The 25,958-nt window shown below is 43.6% G+C and overlaps 1 protein-coding gene across 5 annotated transcripts in view; it reads right to left on the minus strand.

The window, feature by feature from the left end:
* ERC1 (ELKS/RAB6-interacting/CAST family member 1) overlaps positions 1 to 25,958 on the minus strand; it is a 388,457-nt gene that overhangs the window by 24,449 nt on the left and 338,050 nt on the right. For all 5 annotated transcript variants that reach the window (XM_081249168.1, XM_081249164.1, XM_081249165.1 and 2 more), the window contains exon 18: positions 7,488 to 7,676. In XM_081249168.1, the coding sequence (XP_081105294.1) occupies positions 7,488 to 7,676 (189 nt within the window). The remainder of the gene's footprint in view (positions 1 to 7,487; positions 7,677 to 25,958) is intronic.

Below are 25,958 nucleotides of genomic sequence, written 5' to 3' on the forward strand. Positions count from 1 at the left end.
TGCTAATTAACTGAAATAACTTTTTGTGTGCGTGTGTGAAGAGACACTTCTGGACTACGCAAATATCTTGTTCCTCAACCAACTTTCACCCACTGGTTTTCACGTTCATTGATGATTCCAGTTCAGATCAGTTATTACTGTGATGGTTGCCAAGTGGTGATTCTCTAACTCCGCCACTCTTTCTCCATGTATTAGCTGGCATTCTACTACAGGGCATGGCCCCTGCGCCACCATGTGTTTGCTTACTGATTTCTCTACACTAGTACAGACTCACAGATTCCTGTTCTACTCAGTGGGCTGTAATTTGTTACTATTATTAATTTTGCTACTCAAATTCCTGAAGATTTTGCTATTGGGAGACCCCATGTCCTTCCTCTTCTTCTTTTTTTAAAAATAAATTTATTTATTTATTTATTTTGGCTGTGTTGGGTCTTTATTGCTGTGTGTGGACTTTCTCTAATTGCGGTGAGCGGGGGCTAATCTTCATTGCGGCGCAGGGGCTTCTCATTGCGGTGGCTTCTCTTGTTGTGGAGCATGGACTCTAGGCACGTGGGCTTCAGTAGTTGTGGCATGCGGGCTCAGCAGTTGTGGTGCACAGGCTTAGTTGCTCTGTGGCATGTGGGATCTTCCTGGACCAGCGCTCGAACCCACGTCCCCTGCACTGGCAGGAGGATTCTTAACCACTGCGCCACCAGGAAAGTCCCCCCACCCCATGTCCTTCTGACATATCCCCGCCACTCTTGGAACACTCTGTTACTTTCTGGTATAAGATGCTCTGGATTTATGTTGTACTTTGCCACACACAGTCCTAGGCTGAGCCATGTCTCCAAGGAGCCCTGGTTCCTTTTGGTGAAAAAAGGCATCTATAAACCAAGAGCTGGGAGCTAGGTGAGCTCCTTGTTAGTGGTGTGTCACTGCTTCTAGGTGTTTCAGCAGATAAAACTAGGAAATACACACATGTATCCATGTAGATGAGCACACAAATGTACACACAGAGAAAGCTAAGTCTATTATCTGTCAAAAACCCTGAGTCCATATGGACACCTCCAACAGCAACTGAATGCCACCGGACTTGCCTTCACCCTTCTGTATTTGTTACTTCCTCCTCCTGGAGTAACAAGCCTGCTCCCATGAGCTTCAGTATACTTACTCATTTGTTCAGTCTCCTTGTATGTAGCCAGTCTCCCAACCATCTGCACCATCATCTTGGTCCTTGCCTCCAAATGCCACCATGCCAGCTGAATCCTCAGCCCTGGCCCTGCCAAAAATGCTGGCCATGTGGCCCAAATCCTTGATCCCAGCCTGCCAAACACACCCGAATTTTTGGTCCCACCAAATATATAGGCCAGTGTCAGTGCCAGATTTATGGAAACACTGACAAGGTTTCCTGCCCAGGAGTTGGCAAGAGGTCCTGGCAAAGAAAACAAGACACCTTCTGTAGAAAGTGTGTGGTGTGGGCAACGTGGACCTGGAATTTCAATTATGAGCTGTGATTCTGGAAGATAACAGACAGTGGTCAAATATGGGGCTGTCCTAGAATCAACAGAGAAGATGTTTAAATCTAAAACTGAACCTAATGAAACCTTTTTCTTCATTCTAGCCACTTTGTACCACTATAGCATTCTACTTTGACACAACCTCAATCTACTTTTTCAAAGAAAGTTTCTCTAGGGCTCCAGAGCCATACTTAAAATGGTATGAGACTTACATTTATCTGAAAAATTTCAGCAACATCTTTTCTTCCAATAGCAAGTGACTAGAAGGCTCAGGTTCAGTAAACACTAATGAACAGAGAGATAGCCTGAGTAGTATGATGTCATTTATTTCAAATTTATATCACGTTGAACAATACTGCACATTGTTCGTGTAAACAAATATGTATATTAAAAAGGTAAAAACGTGGACTGTAAAAATGCGAACCAGTTCATGACATTGGTTGCCACCGCAGATGAAAAAGGAAAAATGCAACTGGGTACAAAAAAGACTTTAACTATATTTCGCATTAACAGGTGAGAGCAGCCTGCACTGGGAGAGGACAAGAGTGTGAAGGGGGAGCCCTGTGGTGTAGGCATGAAGGAGCTACTGAATCCAGGAAAAATCAGCACTCAAGACTTTGCACTAAATGTACAATTCACCACTGGAAAATTTAAAGCCTGTGGAGCGATGAAAGTAATTCAAACCCAGCTCAATTACTGACTTGACTCAGTTCCCAAATGCTAATGGTCTGAAAGAAGAAGAGGAATTGCCTATTTCCAGACATAAATGTTATTAATCTCAGTTTCTACTCTTCTTTTACATATAATATTTACCGCTTAATAAAAAATAATGAGACACAAAAACAGCAAATGAACTTAAAGACATATTGATAGAAATTATCCAAACAGATAATAGGAATCTCCAAACGTAACATGAAAAAAATCCCCAAAAGAAACAAACAAAAGCCCCCAGACATCGAAGAGATGTGGAACGATATCAGATGGTCTAACAAATACATAATTGTAGATATAGAAAGGGAAGAGAGAAAGGGACGAAAGACATATCTGAAGAGATAAGAGCCAAGAATCTTCCAAAATTAATGAAAGACAACAAAACATAAGCCCAAGGGACACAGAGATCTCAAAAAGGATTTTAGCACAGACAGGAAATATAACGTAAAATACAAATAGGCACATTATTTTCAAATGGTTGAAAACAAAAGGTAAAAAAAAAAATCTTGAAAGCAGTCAGAGAAAAAAGAAACATGAGAGGGTGGGGGGGGATCCCGCACACATAAATACAGCAGACTTTTCAATAGAAACTATGGAAGCCAGAAGAAAATGGAACAGCATCTTTAAAATATTAAAAAAACAGGAAGTCAACCTAGAATTCTATACCCAGAGAAGAATATCTTTCAAAAACAAGGTATTAGCTTGCATGGGCTGCCATAAGAAAATACCACAGACTGGGTGGCTTAACAACAGAAATTTATTTCTCACAGTTCTGGAGGCTAGATGTCCAAGAGCAAGGTGTTGGCAGGGTTGTTTTTTTTTAAAGCCTCTCCTTATCTTACAGATGGTTGCGTTCTTGCTGTGTCCTCACGTTTTTTTTTTTTCCTCTGTGAGCACACAGCCCTGGTGTCTCTGTATGTCCCAATCTCCTCTTTTTACAGGGACACCAATCAGATTGGATTAAGGCCCACCTATCAGCCTCTTCTTCATTACCTTTAAAGGCTCGATCTCCAAATATAGTCACATTCTTGGAGTCAGGGATTCAATATATAAACTTTGCAGGGGACACAATTCAGCCCGTAACATCCTGCCTTCTGTACCCCCCAAACTCATGTTCTTCCCACACACAAAACACATTCACCCCCATCCCAACAGCCCAAGAGTCTTAACCCACTGCAGCATCAACTCTAAATCCCAAATCTCACGTAAATATCATCTAAATCAAGTGTGGGTGAGACTTAAAAAACATGATTCATCCTGAGGCAAAATTTAAATGTGGACCTGCTGAAACCAGACAAGTTATCTGCTCTAAAATACAATGGTGGGACAGGCATAGGCTGTCCCATTCCAAAAGGGAGACCCTGGAAAGAAGAGAAAGGGATCATGGGTCCCAAACAAGTCCAAAACCTAGCAGGTCAAATTCCATTAGATTTTTTAAAAATTTATTTATTTATTTATTTGGCTGCGTCGGGTCTTCATTGCGGCAGGTGGGATCTTTTGCCGCATCGCTCGTTGTGGCTCGCGGGCTTCTCTCTACTTGTGGTGTGCAGGTTTTCTCTTCTCTAGTTGTAGCGCGCAGGCTCCAGAGAGCGTGGGCTCTGCAGTTTGCGGCACACGGGCTCTCTCGTTGAGGTGCGCGAGCTCAGTAGTTGTGGCGCGCGGGCTTAGTTGCCCTGCAACATGTGGGATCTTAGCTCCCTGACCAGGGATCGAACCCACGTCCCCTGCATTGGAAGGCATATTCTTTACCACTGGACCACCAGGGAAGTCCCTCATCAGATTTTAAGGCTTGAGAATAAGGCTCTTTGGCTGGAAGCTGTCCTCCAGGCCCACTGGGGTGGCAGCTCCAGCCCTCTGGCCCTGGGTGGCAGCCTGGCCTATTGAAATCATGGAGGAAGAGACAGCCTTGCCCCCTAGACCTGTGTCCTCTAGGCTGGTGAATATATGTTGTCAACAAGAAACTCACTGTAGATATAAAGACGTCGACAGCTTAAAGGCAAATATATGAAAAAAGGTTTATCGTGCACTCACAATTCTAAAGAAAGCTGGAATGATTACATTAATGTTAGACAAAGCAGACTTCAGAGCATGGAGTATTACCAGCTTTGAAAAGAGACAGTGCATCATGATAAAAGAGTCAAGTCATCAAGAAGATATAACAATCCTTAATGTGTATGCACTCAATAACAGAGCTTCAAGATACATAGAGCAAAAACCGATAAGGTAAGAAAAATAAACAAACCCATAAATTTAGGTGGTAAGATAGCCAGCCTCTAAGAGGGCAAAGGAAACAAAACAATTCTGGGAAATCTTCAGATGTAAAGTAATATTTCTGTAGGCCAGGCAGTTGCAGATAATAGGGTCATAACTCAGGATGGAGTCTGAGTGGTTCTTCTGACATCAACAGTCAGATTATGCAAAGCTACTGAAGGGCACTGAGGAAACTGTCTTGGGTCACCAAACAAACACTCAGCAAGGTATATACTAATAAGCATTCTTTACATGTACAGTACTGTGCCAGGCACTTTAGAAATATAAGACATGGTTCTGGCAGTGAAGAAACTCATCTAGTTAGGGAATAAGAATCATAACTATGAAATACAAAGTAATAAACTATGCAGAACTCACTAGAATTCACTCACTCATCTGAGTTAGTAAGCAAGTACCAAGTACCTGACGTGGTGCGAATTTTAAGATGAAAATGATACGGTTCATGTCCTCAGCTGACAGAAAGCCTAGACTAATGGGAAGACAGATATGAAAACTAGTAAGTACGAGTGCCACAGGTCCTACAGAAGCCCTAAGGAGGGAGTGGCACATTGGGCCTGGGGTTTCAGGAAAGAACTCATAAAAGAAATGATGTCTGAGCTGAGTTTAAAAACTCAGATTCCTATTTAGATATTCCCCAGGGAGACAAGGCAGGAAAGGGCAGAGCAGGCAGAGGGACCATTATGAGCAAAAGGACACAAATGTGAAAACTGTTAAGTCAATTAACAGTTTAAAAGACTGTCAGTTGTTGTATGCTTCAGGGATAGGGTGAGAAGAGATGTGCATTTAAGAATCAGGCCAAATGAAAGGAGGCCTTGTGTGCTTTGATAAGAAGTATGGACGGTATCCTGCCTGCCTTTCTCCTTCACTTTCTCTCATTCCTTCAACAAACCTTTACTGAGCAGATACTGTGTGCTAGGCACTATTCTTCGTACAGACAACAGTGTTGAAAAAGACAGACAAGGCTCTTGTCCTGTCCTCATGGGGGTGTGTGACCGAGGGGAGCATGGTGGCAGTGAAATGCATGGGACATACAGAGTTGAGTCACACAAATGTCAGGTGCAGAAGGCTCTATATCCCCAAAGAAAACACACACACAAAATAAACCAACATGCATATTTAGTGGTGATCTCTATCTAATGTTTCTTGGGCTTCAAAAACTAAAGTCAAACCTTGCTCACAATAGGCAAGTCATTTTGTATTATCACAGGTCATCTTTCTCGACAGCCTGCACCACTCCCTTAAAATCTTACTTGGAGAGAGGGGGCAGAAAATGGGTTGGTTTCTCCACCAAACTCTAACTGCTCTGGAGAAGCTGACGGAAGGTGTGGTTAGTTGCTGTGCCCCTTTACAGATGACCCTGGTCACCTGCTCCCCAGGTTTTCCAGGGATGCTGCTGAAGATACAGTTTCATACACCTCATGCAACAACTTCAGTAACTGAAGCAGGTTCTCAGCCAAGGGGAAACGTGACAATATTAACATGATTCACGTATGTGAGCAAAAGTGTTTGGATGATAACATGTGGGATGGCATGCCTTCTATTGAACTCCTGGTTTTTCACTCAAAACTTTCTGAAAAACTCTTAGCTTGAGATTTTCTACCTTGGCCTCACCCTGAAGGTATTTTTTTCCCCCTTAGAAAGACTGATTACTTCCATTCAGGCATATTTGGAAAACAGGACTGAGCTAAAATACTTTTTTTCATTTCAAAGACAAGTTGTTTCACAAAGAAATAATTTAATGCCAGTTAAACTTTGATACATCACTGTTCGTGCTTTAAGATGCCGTGTCTCTCTGCAAAATTTTGTAGTGGAGTTTCTAAAATTAACTGGCTGTGTGCTCTGTTTCCAGCGGGCTTCCAGTGGCATGTAAACTTCATGGTTATTAATATCAAAAGGAGCCACTAGAAATTCGATTTAATTCTGTCCTTTAAATGTCTCCCTCTTTTGAGAAGAAAGAAATTAAAATTTCCATGGCAACACGCTAAATTTGAGAGGTCGGCCTTACCTTTTCCATCACACAAATCAGGTGGGTGACCGACAGGCCGTTAAATGGGTCTGTTTTTAGGCCAAGTCCGCACCCGGGAGTCAGTCCCGCCCTGACCCCAGCGTGCAGCTCTCGACCCGCGGCCGTCACTGCTCCCCGCAACCTCACACCACAGGATGTGCCCTATTCGACACAGCCTCCGCTCACGCATTGTGGGTGAACAAATAGGAGGCACGCAGCTGGAAGACAGTGCACAGCTTCGACACTCTGGTGCAGAGCTTTAGCAGACTGATGCCACAATCACATCTACAAGGGGCTGGGACCCCATCAACCCCACTCTGTAGCCAGGCACAAAAGCAGCTTAGGATTACTGTTCTAAAGCTGCTCGATCTCTTTTTTTCTATTTTTATTTCTCAGTGTTTATTCAATGTTTCTTTCTTTTACTTTCCATGTCTGCCCTCATCCCGTTTTCTCCTTGTTTCTTTTATTCATGGTTTTTGTCTCCTTTTAGCCTTCTCATTTTCTCTACTGAACTAAAAACATCATGACATGGAAAAAAGAGAACCAATGGATTTTACAGGCAACAGTAAACAGAGAGTGGAGCACAGGAGGGGAACCTACACTAATTCATCTAATGGTCCTTTTATTGAAAAACTTAGGAGGTTGTGACCCACAGTTCCCCAGAGACAGCTGACTCGTCAAGGATCCTCATCCAGATATCCCCAACTCAGACTTCCTTTCCGTGGTCACAATCATGAGTGGCCATCAGTTCTGTGAAATAACAGATTCCCCTTAACCCTCTCCCTTCCGAACCAGCCGTTTCTGATTCTTTGGCAAGTTACACTGAGGGAAGAATAAAGTGGGGCTTCCTTCGAATGGTAGCTCCTAATATCTACTGAAGAACCAACCACTGTTAAGAATCTTGACTCTGAACCCTGAATTCTCCAAGGCAGCTTCTACTGCATCAACCTAAAGAGCAGCTGAATTTTGTGAGGGTGTCGCCAGAGCTCAGGTGAGAGGCCTACCTGTTCCTGGGTCATCTTCTGCAGCTCATTCTCCCATGCTGCCTGGTCATCGTCCAAGTTATAGGAAGCTGGTGGAGTGAGTCCTTGAAGAATCAGGGGGTCTCGGTCATGGCAGAGGGCTGTCAGGTGTCCAATGTACAACTTTAGTTTGCTTCTGTTTTGGTCAAGTTCTAAGAGGGGCTGGATGATCTGAGGTGAAAAAAAATGAGGAAAGTCAAGGTCAATCTGAAACAAGAAGTTCCAGTCTCTTGATGCCTCCCAAGGCAAAGAAACGGAGCAAGACTAGAGCTCTTGTAATAACTACAGCGATCTTCAGGATTGTAAAGAGAAGCAGGTCCATACACCTGCACGTGTACACAGTCACACCCACCCACTGTTCTGGGGGCCGCGTGGGGACTGCTGGCATGTACATCAACGCGAGATGTAGTTCTGACTCTGGGCTGGAGATCAAGCACAGGGTGAGCTTGTTTTTGCAGAGGTGACGTTCCTGATACAGAAAGACTCCAGTTACTTCACAATTGCTCATCCCATCTATTTACAAGGAGGTTACAAAAAACTGCTAGGGATCCACTTTGTTATGAAGCAGAAACTAACACGCCATTGTAAAGCAATTATACTCCAATAAAGATGTTAAAAAAAACACCCCAAAACTGCTAGTGAAACGTGCCCATCTGAAAGCCTGATGCCACATGTTGTGTGTGTTCCTTCACCTCCTGCAATGGAAGGAAGGTTCTGCCTCTGGAGAAAGTGCGTGTTTTTCTCGGCCACGAGATGTGGTGAGTGAACTCATGACTAGATCTGCCTCCTGGCTGGAGCTCCCTCGTTCACTGGGCCGAGGCCATCTATCCTCCTTTTAATGGGTGACAGATAAATCCTTACACAACGCCAGACCCCTGAGCCTGAGCCCGGGCCCAGTGTGACGCTGGGTCTCTTCTCCCGAGTGGCAGTCCTGCGCTAACTCTGTTTTGTGTCCCCTTTACCCTGGATGGATAACTATCACCTCGGCTCCCTCTGAAAGCACAGCAAAGGACAGATGACTTCATCGGGCGGCTCTCGGGCCCGATGACTCTTGGTACTGGCGAGCCTGAGGGGCGGAGGCAGAGTGGGCCGGCTCTCCAACGCCGAAACACTGGCACAGCATCTGCCTGACACACAGCAGCTGGGGCAGCCGCCAACCCGCCAGATGCTGGCAGGTTCCAAACGTTCCCAGGGCTCACAGGCAGGGTCTGCACCTGCTGTGTGTCACCGGGCTGGCACTTTTCACCAGCAGGACACCTCTGACCCACCTAATGAACAAGGAGCTCACTAATCTTCAAGTCAACAGAAATAAGGCCTGGTGTTACTTTCAACAGTGACGCTGATTTCTTCCTGGCCTAAGAGGACTCCCCTGCTGCTTTCCTTTTAAGAGTTTCTAAAATAAAGTTTTATGTTTTTTATTGTGAAATCAATGCATATTTTACTCTGAAAAGTATGGGAGAAAATATAAAAGAAATAATAAATAGCCTATAGGTATTCCACCAAGAATACCACTTGCAACATTTTGCTGATTTTTTTCCAAGTCTTTTTATAAACCTACATAAATCAACTTTTAACAGTATCATACTTCACGTTTTGCTTAATACCCTGTTTATCCATTTAGTGTTATATTGTGAGTACTATTCACATTACGTATTCCTGGAAAACATGATTTTTAATGGTTGCTTTATAAATATATCACATTGCCTCTGTTTCTAATACTATTTCCATAAAATAGTTAAGAGAGGGAACAGCCAAGGCTTAGTGTCTAAAACGATCTTTAACTTACTGGAGAGATCAGAGTTCAGAGTTTAGGCCTACATGGTATAATACAATATAGAAATTGGAGCCTGTCTAGACAAACCAGAGAAAGTGAATACATTCAGCATTATTACTGTTTTTAAAACACACACACACACACACACACACACACACACACACACACACACACACAATTCCCTAAGGATAAAGGTTACACATTCAGGGGCTGGAGTGGAAGGCTCTGGGCTCTGTAAGGGACCCCTAATCAGCAGGCTCGTGGTATGAGTCCTGTGTTACCTGTGGTATCAACACTGCCAACCACAGAAGGACGAGACTGTTTTGCAGAGGATTTGGAGAGTGGGGAAGTTGGATAGATTTCCATAGACAACACTAATCTCTCAAAAAAGACTTGTATTTTATTCCTGGCCACAAATCCACACAGTGTAGAAGATTTAGAAAGAGTTCCAAAGCAGAATCTTTAAAGGCAAGTTCAAGGCAACTCCTTTAAATGCATGTTCACCTTGCACATCAATATCCCAACTGTCTAGCCATGGCTCTCCTACCACACCTCTCATGCCTCCGAGCACTGCAGCCCTATTTCATTTCCCATTTTTTTTTTTTTTTTTTTTTGCGGTACGCGGGCCTCTCACTGTTGCGGCCTCTCCCGCTGCAGAGCACAGGCTCCGGACGCGCAGGCTCAGAGGCCATGGCTCACGGGCCCAGCCGCTCCGCGGCACGTGGGATCCTCCCAGACCGGGGCACGAACCCGCGTCCCCTGCATCGGCAGGCGGACTCCCAACCACTGCACCACCAGGGAAGCCCTCCCATGTTTTTAGCTTGGCCTCCTCTAGCTTCTTTCATGGACACATTGATTTAAAAAAATCACTTTGGGGATTTTCATTGGATTTGTGCAACTTACTCCCATTCTTTGTGTGTGTGTCTGTGTATAGTTGCCATCATATCTGGGCTGCAAGGCTGAAAGAGCTGGTATCTTAGGTAATTACTGTTTGAGTTGGAAAACTGACATAAAAAAGCACGAGCACTGAGGACGAAGACAATGTGATCAATGGTGGTCGTGGAGAGGTCAAATTTTTCACAGTAAAATGGAGTCTGGAAAGGTACTAGCTCACTGCTGTATGACTGGGAATGAAAGAGTGGACTTTTTAGGTCCCTGTTCTTAATCAGAGATGAATCTCAAACTGATTTAAATGTATTTCATGCTGAGGTGCTGACAGATTACAAAATATGTAGTGTTTTGCACTCTGAAATTTTTCAAAGTCCAATTGAAAAGTTAAAAAAGGATGGAGTTTGAAAATTTTTTCAAGGATAAAAATTCATTCCATGCAATGACCAAGATGCCCTTTCTTCTCATGTCAAAAGGAGTCGCTTTTTTAAAACAAAACAAAAAAACTATAGCGCTTACTCGGTGAAAGTGTATGAAACTGCCCAACCAGCACAATTCTCAAATCTATCCATCAAGGAAAAAAAAAAAAAAGTCACCGTGGCCTCTCTGGGACACATTTAACCATGTCAATCACGTGGGAAATGTCCTTATCTCTTCCTTCTCCCCATCTAACTTGGGCAGGCCACTCAGAAAAGAAACTGCATTTCCCACAAGGTAGAACTGCCACTGCCTAATCTCAAGAGGGGAGAGGGACACTTGCCAAGTAGGAAGAGGACGCCTTACAGGATCCAGAGGTTATGTCTTTTGTCCACATACAACCTCAGTACATTGGCAAGAGGTCCTACCAAAAGCTGTCAGTAATGCGGTCAGACCACATCAGTCCTACAGCTATGCAGAATTAGAATTACCTATCTTTTTTTTGGCATAAAGAAAGTTAAAAAATGAACTTGTCAAGATAACCTCTGCTTTTATCAAATATAATGCCAAAATGTCAATATCCCCCCAATCCTACACTTACCGAGCTGTTAAGGAAAATAATTTAAATTATAAAGGGGAATGAGAGCTTTCTGGTTGACTTACTGAAAGCTTTGTTTCTTCTTGCAAGGATTTATTTATGTATCAGACCCTCCAATTGGCTTCAGAGGCCAGCATTTGACGACACACGGTGATGGAAGACAGTGACCTCCGGAAGGTGTTTATTTTAACCTCCCTTCCACTTGAGCAGGTTAGATGGCTAGAGATCTTTTGGAAGACAGACCAGCTGCTCCTCTATTGTTCGATACAGATTGCAGCTGAAAATTCTACAGCATCCCATTTCTGCAACCCATTTATCTAAGACACGGGAACACATGTTCTCGGACCAGGATGGGACGTTCAGCGAAAGGCCCCTCCAGTCAATTCCATGGTCTGCCCCCTTCTCCCCACTCCACTGTTTCTGTACTAGATCTTTAATCTAAGTATAGGTGGGTTGGTTATGGCACATTCTGGGAGCTCATTCTGAGAGGAAAGGTATACCCTGAACTGAATATCACTTGGGACTTAAGGCATTTGCCCTTGCAGTACTAATATTTTATTGTTTGGAAGATGCCACTGTTTTTCAAGCTAACATTTATTGATCGTTTACTGTGTTCCTGGCAAATTATTTTTATATTTACTATGGTTCCTCTGTCGCTACAAAATCCTCTTACTCTTCTTTCTATTTGCGGAACTCCTTGGAGGCAGGTTCAGCTGTCCCTGGATTACTGAGTAAATGCCAGTAGCAGTTCTGACTTCTCACTGGGTCATCATTGCACCACTGTCCCCCAGTGTAGGTTCACTAAAGAAATCCTGGAACAACTAACGTATTAACTTCCCAGAAACATTATTCTTTTAATGACATTCTTGTCCAGAGGCCCCAGCAGAGAGCTAAACTCTGAAAAGTAAAAAAGGAGGCAAGGGAATAAACTTCAATGGTCTAGCCTCAAAGTCTTTTCTCTCAAGAACCGACTTTACCTTCTTGGTTGCGGTGTGCGTGAGGATGAGGAAGATGAAGGGTGGTACTGGGTCTCTTCACAAAGTTTTGGACCTTTGTGCTACTTTCTCACGTAAATGCAGCTACTTTGTGCAAGAATGTGGTTCTTTGAACAGATATAGTAAACTGTCATGATATTTTTGCTACATTAACTAGATATACTGCATATCAAATCACACATATTGACACTAAAAAAATTATGTAATTCACTTAACAAACATTCAGTGAATGCCTTTGTGCCACGCCACAGCCAGCTTTTGCTGGCAGGAATATTAAGAATGAGATGTGGTCCTGTTCTGCATTAAAAAAAAATCATGAACTAATGGAACTAATGTGTTGAGTGTATATAAGAATTCAAATGCATATATTCAGGATTGATCTTTGTTTTAACTTTAGTTTTGAAGTTTACTTTAGGCAGACCCTTAAATTGCTAAATCAACCTCTTTACCTTGATTTGAGGCTTAGTTTGACTTAGTCTTCACATATAAGGTTATAAAATTCAACAACTTGTTTATTCTTAGTGGTCTCTGAGATCCAACCTTTTAATTTAGCCTTCCCATTTGCAGCACAAACAGAAGGATACTCAATGGACCCCCTAAATGTTTTTGGTGTTATGGTCCTTACTCATTTGTAATCCTAGCAAGCTGAAAACAAATATGCCTTCGAGAATACCCCTCTATCTTATACTTCTCCTGCAAGAGAGACACTGGATAAACATACACCTCTCAGGTCACACCCTCATAATAACTGATATAAAGCCAGGCTACAGAAGGGTTCATGAGATACACCTGCATGACCTTCATCAAAAAACAAACCTTATTGTTAACAATGGAAATCTGGAAAGTTTCAGCAGCTTTAGCCTGAGTTTGTGCTTAGTGAGAGAGCTACAGTCTTTGGAAAAAAAAAAATCTCTTTTAGGGCGAAGTCAATTTCTAAAGTTTCATGAAAAGTTAAAAAGATAACCTAAAGCTAAAGGCAAGAAAGTTCAGAGCTCCAAATCCTGACCCCCACTTCATAACCATTTTTCATGTGTGTCTATTTGACTCCTCAAACAAACTTTAGAGAATGGGACCGTCTTCCATTTATCTTCCCAAACAAAAAGTCACAACAAATACAAAACCCAGAATGACATTTCTTATGCTATAAATATTTACTAAGTACTTGGAATATTAGTTCTGTACTAAGCAGGGTCCCTTCCTCAGCATCTCTTACAGATGATCTACTATTACCACTTGTTTAGTTAATGGAATAACTAACCAGGCAATCACTTAGGTTCAATTAACTTTCTCATTCCCCTCATCTACATCCTGGGGACAAAGGTCTTCTCGTTGACCAAATGTGGGTCAGGCTCCCCTGACCTCTCTTCTCAACTGGGCCCTGACTTTTGGGTGTTCATGTTCATCTCTATATTGTCCAATTCCCCCAGGAATTCTAAGTTGGTTTGTATGTGACGGGGTTCCTCATCGCCCACTATCCCCCGGGCGATGTCTGATCACTCTGCCTGCCTGAGGCAAGAATCCAGTTAGGTTGGTTTAGCCAGAATCTCCCCCTATCCCTGATGTTTCCTCCTTAGGAAGTGTCCATCCACTGACCCCCACCTGCTCCTTGGCTGTAAATTCCCACTTTTCCTTGTTGTATTCAGAATTGGGCACTGTCTCTGTCTCCCTCACTGCAAAACCCCACTGCAGTGGCCCCTAAACCCATCGGGATTGTCCTGAATGAAGTCTGCCTCACTGTTCTTTAACAAGTGAGTAAGTACCACTAGGAGTTCACGTCCAGGGCCACTAGTGAAACCGAGTCCCCCTAAAACTGACCTCCTCTGCCGACAGTTTGTGACTAACCTCTCTAGGGGAAACTTTATTCCGTTTCTCGTCCTGAACCTGTTCCCCTAAGAGTGAGGAACACCAAAGAAAAGGGGGGACTGAAACCATGTGCAAGCCCCTGTGTCTATATCCTTCGAAGTAAAAGCCTTTTGCTTTAGTCTCTCAGCCCTCTCCCGAGTCTCAGGAGGCTGACTCCAGAGGGAATGACCAGGAACTGTGAAGTCGTAGAAGCAAAGAAGAGCTCTGGGTCAGGAACCTGGTAACAATTCACACTGCACACCAGCCACACAGCAGAGCTGTGAGATACGGATAAAGGCCTGACACACGTTCCTAAGCTGTTTTTAGAGGAAGCAGACCCCCACAGATGAAAACTACTGACCATCAGAGAATGTAGACCCCAGGCTGGTTGAAACCGGAAGACTGGTGATGCTCGAAACTTCACCTTGTTGCCAACCAATCTGAGAACTGCGTACGAGCTGATCATGCATCCTGTGACCCTCTCCCTCACACACACTGCCTTTAAAACCCCTTCCCTGCAAGCCATCGGGGAGTGTGGGTTTTCACCACGAGCTGCCCGTTCTCCCTGCCTGGCCCTGCAATAAACGCTGCACTTTCCTTCACCACAACCCGGTGTCAGTAGATTGGCTTTGCTGCGTGTGGGTGAGCAGATCCAGGTTTGGTGTGGTGACACTAGGTGACTGAGATCAATAAACATTAATCAGAAATCTTACCACATATAGAAATGCTGGGTTCTAAAAGTAAAAACTCTCTCCAAAGGTTTCAGATTTAAAGAGCTTTACGGTTTGTTAAAGTTAGATGTGTCTTTGAAAACGGCAAAAGGTTTGAAACATGAAAAAAACAGTGGGAATCATTTAAAAAATAAAATGTGATCATTTCCTCTTAGTTTTACAACTCAGAAATCTGTTGTCAATTTTCCTTTAAGCATGCATTACCAGTCCAGCAAAACAAAACATCCCCTATTTCTTGACCCAGATATGGAGACAAATATCCTGTACTCAAAGTTGTAAGGAGATAGGAAAGAGAGTTTAGAATAAAATGAATCTTGAAATCTGAACTACAGAGCTGCTAACTGCATTTTGCCTATTTACTCCTTATTCAGTTAAAACCTATCCTATCGTATTCGGTACAAGGAATCCTAGTCGAATAGAGAGCAGAGTGTGTGGGCCCCGCCACCGAGGGAAGAAGCCTCCTGCTGAGCCCACCTCTTCATGACCACGAGAGCAGCTTAAGGCTGGAGGTATTGCAAGGACTTGCTTCAGTATCTGGAAACTTGTAAAATCGAGGAAAATAAGGGCATTCACCAACAAGAAGGCAGACAGGTGAGCACAGACGAAGACAGTGCACATCAATGGGCAGTGAGTGGAGAAAACGCTGCATGAGGCACCGAAGCCATCACGCGCTGACTAGTGGAGGGGACAGGAGGGGACGCATAGTGTGCACCCTGGGGGGATGGGCAGACGAGGCACAGGGAGGTAACTATCCGCGCGGCTAGATTCAGAGATGCCAGTGGCGCGTGTCAAGCAGCCCTTCCTCCCTGCTCTCTCGATAGATGGGAAAGCACCTTCGATTTCGTGCCTGGCTTGAGGCTTGCCTTTCCACAGTAGATCATTTACTGTAGTTTAGTAAACAACGTAGTGGGTTAAGTATTTGTGTGTGTATGTGTGTATATATTTTACAGGACTTCCCCACAGTAAAGTTCCAGGGCTATACACTAATGAATTACAAATTATGGGGAAGAAAGGCTGGGCATGGGAAAGAAAATAAGGCAAAAGAGGGAGAAGAGAGGTTCACACTTTTCGAACAGGCCAGCCAACTGAAGGCTGATGCTGAATTTCAAAGGAAAAACTGGTAGGCAGTTGGCCACAGGCGAAAACGGTGGCCTCCACCCCGCCATGCCTGTGCACACACCCGCATGCTGCGGCTGACGACACCAGCTCCGCCCGGTCCTCTGAGCTCCGGCACGTGAAGTGCTCGGGCTGCGTTAGTGCTGCAGTCAAGCACTTCTCAGCACTATTACACCTTCTTCACAAGACAGAGGGATGGATGTGAAAAGCAGTAACACGCTTGTTGCCTGCTGTGTGGAACACAGTAATGACCTTATCAGGTCAGTTCATTTTCTTCTCTCTCTAGCCACTGGGCGTAGAAGGCAGGCCAAGCAGAGCTGTGCCCGGTGCACAAAAGGAACCTCCTGACCTGGCTAGGATCTCGATAAGTAACCAAGGATGCGAGTCTAGATTACGGGGAGACCGCCCAATCGCTCCGCCTCGAGGGCCACAGGGAGACAGACGAGCAGAGAGCCAAGCACGCTTATCTGGTGACTAGGAGACTTGATAGCTTATCTGTACAAGGGCTCCCAAGCGGAGGCCAGTCTCTGGAGGAGACTCCCCTGTGATTGGCAGTTATTTCAAGGCTGGGCTAAAAGCAGGCGTGTGTGCGTGTACACACAGAGAAGCTGGAGGAGCAGACACGGGCAACTGGCCACTAGTCCCATCATGATTGCAGCTCCAGCATCACACCCCACAGCACAGACTGCAGACACGCAGCATCTCCAGCTGATAGCTTGCGACGGCTGCAGCTCCAGTCACTGTGTGTCCGCAGGCTTTGGCTTCCCATCACACAGTGCTTCACAGGAACCTGGCTTCACAGGAACCTGGCCTTGGGGGCACAGGTGGGAGGGAGGGGTTCCCTATCACCTGGAAGGCAGGGAAGGTAGACATGTACCTGTAGTTGTGTGTACACATCAGAGACGGGTACCTGTGCTACTAGAGAAAGACAGGCTACACACAGGAATTGAGTCTCTTAATGCTGAAGTCGGAAACAGCCAGGACATGACCTGTGACAGGCTGAAAACACCTGTGAGTGTGTGTAAGGAGGCACATGTATACGCCTGCAGTGGCGAAAGGGGGCCGGCAGCATGGGAAGAAAGATCTGTGCAAAATGGCCCTTAGCCCGGAATTCAGCTTTAGGATGGCTTAGCACTCTGCTTCACTGGGAGGATGGAAATGTTTCAGAAAACCATAAAAGAGCCCTTCAAGAACAGAAACCAGTACCAGGGCAGGGGGCACCAGGGGCATCTCCTTCACTCACTCTGGGCTGAACGAGTGCTGGGTTCTGGGGGCTGGCCTGGTGCGCCCCACCTCCACCCACTGCTCTGCTTGTGCCCACGCACCCCCTTCTCCATCTCTCCTCCTGACCCGCCCACGTGAAGAATCTTCATTTCCACTCCACACACACACCAGAACCGTCATATATCTAGGAATCTAAGAGGGATCTTGGCTGCCCTGACAGAGCTGTCCTTGCTGGGTTTATGTCTGCCACAGTCAGTCAGGAAATCCTACTGCAAAAGCAAATTCTTTCTGAAAACTTTATACACCATGAATAAAACCCATGGATTAACGATTTCCAGACATCACCCCTTCCACCTTGGGAGTAATCCAGGCTTTGGGTGGAAGAAAAAGATTTGGGAAAAACAAAAATTAGGAAGACTGTTTTTCTCTACCCATTTTCTTTATTTGGGGATAAAACCTCCACATGATCACTGAACTAATCTCTCCTCCCCCTACTTCTGAAAGTTAAAATTCCTTAGCGTGACACAAACTCTGACAGACATCACCATTTCAATGTTTCTAGCTGCTGAGGTTTAAGCAAAGCTTTATTATCGGAGGATATAACAGTTACTATGACAAAAGAGGTTCAGCTCAGAAATACCAGAAGTCCTACAAATTGTGGCTGACATTATATAGGGTAACCAGCCAGGGTAGTTCAAGATTAAATAATCTGGGGCACTCCAAGCCCTTCTCCGGAAGAAGGGCCCCTGTGCCCTGATTCTCCGGATCCCCCTGATCCAACACAGGGCTCAGTAAGTGCTGACTGAAGATCAATTCTGAAGTGTAGGGTCAGAGCAGGGCGGTCCCACTGGGATGCCAGATATGGAATGCTGAGAATGAGCAAACCCGCACATTCTGACTGAGCCAGGAGACCCTGAGGGAAAAACTGCAGAGTACGGCAAGTAAAAAAATGGGGTGCGGGGCAGTCCAAGGGGAAAGTTCCAAGGAACCAGAAATGGGGGTACATCTAGACTGAAGCATGTGAGGCTACCTGACATAACAAAGAATAAGCAGCTTCTGGTATAGTTGTAAAGTGACCTGATAGAGGGGGAAAAAAGTTAAGTTTGTGCAGAATCTTCGTATTGGTTTTATCTACCAGGATCTAGTCCCACCTTTTAGTACTCATAAAAAACCTATCATGCACATCGACCCACATCCAAATTTTGTAGCAATTTTAGTGAGGGAATACAAAGGATAGAGACCATGTTTCTGATAGAATCAGAGGACCTAACACTTTATGGGTGTTTAGAAAACAGAAAACGACGGACAAGTGAAACAGAAACTCCCAACTCTAGAAAGCAAGCAAAAAAGAAAAGGGAGAGGAGAACGCAGAAACACCTTTCTTCACCATGTTAATCTGTCCATGTTATTAGTGCTTTCCCTGGTTTCCTTCCAGGGAGTATACTTTTGGTGTTGTGGACTTGAACAGCAACGAACAGGAGGAAAAGCTCTCTCTGTGCTTTAAGCAAACTGCCCAAATGTATGCATCACACAATTTTGGGGGATTCTTCATACTCAGTTGCCTTGTGGGCTCTAGCAGCTATAACCTTCTCATATATGAGATGCTACTGCTGACAAGAAATAGAAACATGGGGAGCAAAGTCTCTGCCATCTTATTCATCTAAGCAGTAAAAGCTCATGACACTTGGTCTGATACATTTCTGTCATTTGTCTAGCAAGCCATCCACATATCATTTCCCAGATGTGCCATTTCAAAGAACAGTGCAGAGTCATCCTATAGCGGGCACGTGTGTTTCAGACCATCCTGTGAGTCCAGTGCTGCACGTTCTATGTACCTGGAGGTTTTCCGCTTTCCCTGACTCCATTACCATGCCTGTCTCAATGATCATACATTTCTGTGCATGAGAATAAAGCAACAGGTTCACGTGTTAAGACACATTCGTACGTTTATGTGCGCGCGCGCACACACACACACGGAATGTGGTCTGATTGGGAGGGCCCAGGCTCCTCTGAACTGGAACTCCTGCATCTTAGCATCTCTTGCATCAATGACAACTTGTATGTTCCAGGGAAGCACAGTTGTTTGTCCAGCTGCTTGTCTTACCTATGATTAGGTTAGCTGCTTCCCTCATGGAAAATTTTTGTTAGTTAGCCATGGAATTCACTGAGGTGGTCCTCAGCATCTCATGATCTTAACTAGGAATTTTATCTACTTGAACACTTCTCTGGAAAGAGCAGCTGTGGCATCTCACGCCTTACAGCACCACATGTTAAGCAGACACAGTGGTGTCACTCTTTTGTGCCAGGGAAGGCGATGTGACTGCCTGTGGCCAGGGCCATGGCCACGGCCATTAACACGATCATTCAAACACCACAGCCATACGCATGCAGGCCCTTGGCTGGTGATTATGTTAATTACTGGGCATCTAGTTTCAGAAACTGTGGTGAAAAAAGGCTTTTTTACCCAGAGGCTACCCTTCACAGGGACAGATTTGTATCAGTCATGTTGTGTGCTACAATATCTTTGCACTGCATTGATGACTCTGTGAAACACTGCAAAGCCACAAAGCAGTTAACAGCGTGGGCTCTGGAGACAGGCTGGCTTACCTCTGGGGCCTGCAACCTTCTAGCTATGAGACCTGGGACCAATTACTCTGAGGATAGTATACCTTATGAGACTGTAATAATCCACGTGTCCATCACATGGTAAGCTTCTTCAATAATTATTCACCATTATTATTTCCAAGAACCTGTTTTACCATCTGTAAAATGGGAATGACAATTCTCATCCGTGTGAGCATTTGAGCACATGTGAAATGTAAGGTACTCTTTTTTTTTTTTTTGCGGTACACGGGCCTCTCACTGTTGTGGCCTCTCTCGTTGTGGAGCATGGGCTCCGGACGCGCAGGCTCAGCAGCCATGGCTCACGGGCCCAGCCGCTCCGCGGCACATGGGATCTTCCCGGACCGGGGCACGAACCCGTGTCCCCTGCATCGGCAGGCCGGACTCCCAACCACTGCGCCACCAGGGAAGCCCTGCAAGGTACTCTTGATAACTCCAGCTGACATGCTGACCCCGAGGACACCTTAACCCCATCATCTGCACGGAGCTCCAGCAATGACCGGATGGCTACAAAATGGCACATGAAGAGATGAGAAGCACAGAGAAGAACTGGAAAAGCAACACCATAGACCAGAGGTCAGTAAATAAATGACAGTCCATGGACCAAATCCAGCATCACTGCCTGTTTCTGTATAGTCCATCACTAAGAATGGGTTTTCAAATGGTTGGAAAAAAAAATCAAAAGGGTATTTGGTGACATGTGGAGATTATCTGAAAATCAAATTTCAGTGCCCATAAATAAAGTTATATTAATCATAGTCATATTAACCTTCACTCACTTACATATTGTCTGAGGCTGCTTTCCCACTGCAAGAGCAGAGCTGAATAGTTCTGACAAAGAGTAAAGTTCACAAAGTATAAAACGTTTACTATCTGGACCTTTATAAAAAGGTTTGCCAATCTCTACAGTAGACCTATTCCAGATAACAGGGTAACTTATAATATTAGGGAGGAAATGCTTATAATTTTCTTACAGATTACTTAAGAAATAAACAATAATTACTGTTAAAAAATTCAATTCACAATGAATAGTACTTGAATTAATAGTAATATCAACACAAAACAAAACATTGGCTAAACAGAAAACTGGATTTGGCAATGGGCATAAAAAGAAAATTCACAGTTGCAGAAAGTTCTAATGAGTAAAATTTGATCTGGACAAAATCCCTGATTGATAAATAAAGTCATTATAAAGTTTAAATATGGAAAAGAATTGATACTTAAATAATTCAATAAAGTAAGAATATGGAAAAAGATGGACATTTTCAACCTCACGCCTGGAAAACTGATAAAGAAACTGAATTAACTTAGTTTCAGCTCCAGCAAATATTCAGTGAAAATCCCTTGACATGTATAACCTGATTTAGATGTTTGTGAACAGATCAAATGTTTCTACTGAGTCAAATATTCTCAAGGTTAAACATGGATAAAACACTAAGTATATCGTTCTGAGCACAGAGGAAGTTATCTTAGCGACCATCGAGGTCATCGACACCTGTCTCCTTGCCCCACTTTCTAAACAAAAAATTCAACGCCCGGGGAGGTGACCCGGGCCGTGAATGTGGCTGGACCGAAGTCACTCGGCGTCCAAGTGCCATAGCCACCATGGAACACATGGGCTTGTGCAGGGCTGTTTATGTGAACAGTGCCTGTAGGCAAGTTACCTTTCTGAACCACAGTGGGGCTTTCAGGCTGTGTTCTCTGTCTGGGATGTTTCTGAGAACCAAGCTTCCTGGTGATGAGCACACTGGCGATCCTCCTCCATCCCATCCACTGCCACGGCATCCAGGCCGCATGGCCTCCTCCAGGACAGCCAGAAGCTCTGACATCTCTCCTGCCCACCCTCCACAGGTCGCCACGGCACACAAAGGTCATCATGACCCACCCGTGCTGGCGGCACCAGCCATGTGGCTTGTCACCCTGCCCCAACACCTGTGGAGGTTGGCAGTAAGTCCACATGTGCTTTGACATGCCTTCCTCAAAAAGTAAAGCCTAAGATGCTCTGGCCCATTCAGCACAGATGGTCTCAGTGCCTTGCGCTGAAGGAACAGAACACAGTAGAGGTGGTGGTGTGTGACTTCTGATAATGGGTCATAAAAGTCACTGTGGCTTCCTCCTTGCTCCCTTCTCTTGAATCACTCATCTTGGGTCCAGATGGTGAGGAACTGAAAGTTCCTGCCGGTATGAGCTGTGGGTAAGCATCCTGGAACGGATGCTCCGTCCCCACCAAGCTTTGGACAACTACAGACCCAGCTGACATCCTGACTGCAACCCTGGAGACACACACGCAAGAAGAGCTACCCAGCCAAGCTGCTTCCGAATTCATGACCTGCAGAAAACACTGACCTAACAGGGGTGTATTGCTTTCAATGCTGCCAAGTTTGGGGGCAATGCGTTATGCAGAAATAGAGAATGAATTCACACCCTAAGCAGTATCCACAGGGAGCTACTGAGAGTTCAACAGATTTACAGTATATCTGCTTGGCAATCGCCTACTGTTCCTTCAAGATGCGGCACAGTGTTACCTCCTCTGTGAGCTCTTGAGTCTCTGGTGCAGACCTGGGTTTTCCTATGGCACCTCGAATTATTTTTTCTGTTGGAGAAAATCCGTCCTTTATTATTTGTTTTATAGTCTTGAAACATGTGCTTCAACCCATGTACCTAGTGCAGTGTACATAGGAGACTCCCAATAAATATTTTTGAGTTAATTCTCTCATTTCAGTCAGTTTTAAACCAAACAATAAAAACTTCAAACCGCACTACGGACTTATTCTGTATGACCTCAGGACCCAGGTGTCAGTAATAGACTGTGGAGAATGTGCATTTTAGTTTGTAAAAATATGAAGTCAGGGATAAACACTCTGGTTCAATTCTGGAGGATGTAACAGTGTGAATACTAGATTTCAAATAGTGACCCATCAACAAAATGACTATGAGAATTTAAACGTTTAAGATTTTTTCATTTAATACCCAAAATGCCAAAAGAAAAATCTGAATAATTTATTTTATATTCACATGAAAAGGAACCCAGACAGTGTAACAGCTTTTGGGGTCTGCCAAATCCCTCCTCACGCAGAAAGTCTGTGATTCTAGTCTTGAAGAAGAGAGAGAGGTATACGTTCAGTGTTGACTATCTTTCAATGAAAAGAAATGAAGTCTTGCTAACGAGTGGTTTGCCTTAAAACCTGAATTTTCACCGCAAAGAACTAGCCATCTGTTTTGAATATTATAAAGACTAAGCCTCTATTTGTGCTCAGCTTTGATCTCCTAGGATAATAGGAAGACAGTGATACAGTCCAGCTACACCTCAATCAAGTGTGCTCACTTAATTTATCCCAGAAATGCTGACTGACAGATCCAGCTGGAAACTTTAGTCTCGTCATCTCAGGATCAGGAAGAAGGAGGCAGACACATCAAGGGAGAGTAGCTTTTTTGTTTTGGTTGATGATGCATTTTTGTGTCCAAGAAAATATTCCTTTAACCCAAAACAGATAGTAACCCTAAAGACAGAGAGAATGTATAGAAAATAACAAATTAGGGAGAAGCTGAGGACAAGTTAATGAAAGAAATACTGCAGAACCCTACTGTAACAAGACTGTTGTTAAATAGTTCAGATAAAATGTGAGTCAAATCATATCCTCCAAAACATAACTCTATAAAATAAAAATGTGATATAATAGGCAAGTGTTAGGCTTATCTTCCAAAACTGGTATTAAAACGGGTCCTACCACATGTTAACTGAGGGGTGGCTGATAAACCTGACAATGTATTCTAGAAGGTGGACTGGGAAGCCAGCATGTCATAACCATGTCAGATTACAGGATAACCTGTTAGGGTACAGAGTATATTAAAAGATTAAAATATCTACTACAAATGAATAAAACTTTAAATAAAATACATGTAACTTTTCTTGAGGGTAAAAGCTCACCAGTTTTTTATTTCAAAAACTATTTATTGAGCTCCGTAGGGTCTCCCCATTTTCAGAGGACTGTGAAAAACAATTAGGATGTGAAGAATTTTATTTTGCATGAAGTACAAGGATATTTTTATTGTCCAGGAAGAATGTCTGAGTCACGAATGGTACCACAAACAGGAGGAAGACGGCACTTCCTTATTAGTCAAATGCTGGTAATTGTTAAGGTAAGAACCCATGCATCTGAGAGCTTATGTTCCAGAGATGTTTAAAACACTGCAATTTTCAGTCTAAGAAATACATCAAGTGAGCCACAGGACAATGTCACCTTAAATCATTCAGCAGAAACTACAAAAATGTAGGATGTACCTGTGGAACACTGTAAACTCTGTCTTAAAAATACACTGAGAGAAAGGTCTCTCCCCCAGATTACTCACAACTCACTCACGTGGCCTAAGAAGAGGTCCCTGCCTCACTGAGCTCATGTGATCACCAAGCCTGTCAAGAATCACTTACAGCCACCGTGCAGGGGTGGTGCTCCTGCTTCTTTCTACGGCCTGAAAATAATGCTCAGGTCAGAAAACTTCAGAAGAAAGTGTCACCTGCCACCAAGGGTGCTTCTTAAAGGTGATTAGGTCTGATAACATCTGTGGCTGACCTCCCGCACAGATACCTGGGAGAGGTGTCTACACTGTTGCTCAGGCAGTACTGGTGACATCATTGACGATTCAGTAAAGAAGACATTTCTTTTGCTGCAGGAAAAATTAATTACTAGGATTGTGGGTTACTTGTGCAAGGGGAGGAATGTTACTATATGAGGAGAGAGGAGAAATCTATAAAGTGAAGAGGAGCATCAAAGGATCTTGTAAATATTCGAGGATTTTACCACAATCACTACCAATGTCACACAGTCCTTTACTGAGCACTTCCTGTGTGCCAGGCAGAGGGCTAAGTGCACTGAATACATTATTACATGTAATCCTCCCAAGAATCTTCACTATAGGTTTTATTACTACCATTTAACAAATGAGGAACCTGATGCTTAGAGAACAGGTTGAGTGACTTGTGGGAAATTACACAGCTACTGAGCTGGACTCAAATCAGATCTGGAGCCAAAGCATGCTATTTACCACCAAACTAAACGGCCATAAAGTAATATAACTGCCGTATAGGGGACACAGGAGAAAACATGCTTTGTCAGTTTCACAGGTAGGACAGGAAAGGAGAAAATAAAAGAGACAGGATAAATAAAATCAGAAACGAAAGAGGAGACGTTACAACTGATACCAGACAAATACAAAGAATCATGAGGCTACTACGAACAGCTATGTGCCAACAATTTGGACAGCCTAGAAGAACTGGATTAATTCCTAGAAACATACAACCTACCAAGGCTGAATCATGAAGAATTAGAAAATTTGAACAGACCAATAACAAGTAAGGGAACCGAATCAGTAATTAAAAACCTCCCAAGAAAGAAAAGCTGAGGACCAGCTGGTTTCATTAGTGAATTCTACCAAACATTTAAAGAATTAACACCAATCTTTTAAAAACTCTTCCAAAAAAATATAAGAGGAGAGAACTCCTCCAAATTCATTTTACAATGCCAGCATTACCTGATACCAAACCAGAAAAAGATGCCACAAGAAAAGAAAATTACATGCCAATATCTCTGATGTACATAGATGGAAAAATTCTTGACAAAATATTAGCAAATCAAATTCAACAATACATTAAAAGGATCATATACCATGATCAAGTAGGGTTTATTCCAGGGATGCAAGGGTGGTTCAACATCTGCAAATCAATCAATGTGACATACCACATTAACAAAATGAAGGACAAAAATCACATAATCATCTCAATAGATGCAGAAAAAGCATCTGACAAAATTTAACATCCACTTATTAAAAAAAAAAAAATCTCAACAAAGCAGAAACAGAGGGAACATTCCTCAACATAAAAAAGGCAATATAATGACAAGTCCACAGCTAACATAATACTCAATGGTGAAAAGCTGAGAGCTGTTCTTCTAAGATCAGGAACAAGACAAAGATGTCCACTCTCACCACTCTTATTCAACATGGTATTGGGAGTCCTAGCCAGAGCAGTTAGACAGGAAAAAGAAATAAAAGGCAGCCAAATAGAAATGGAAGAAGTAAAACTATCACTGTTTGCAGATGACATGATATTATATGCAGAAAACCATAAAGACTCTGTCAAAAAACTGTTAGAACTTATAAAAGAATTCAGTAATATTGCAGGATACAAAATTAATACACAAATCAGTTGCATTTCTATACACTAATAACACACTATCAAAAAGAGAAATT

Source organism: Mesoplodon bidens, assembly GCF_964165515.1.
Source record: "Mesoplodon bidens genome assembly, chromosome: 11".
Classification (NCBI taxonomy): Eukaryota; Metazoa; Chordata; class Mammalia; order Artiodactyla; family Ziphiidae; genus Mesoplodon; species Mesoplodon bidens.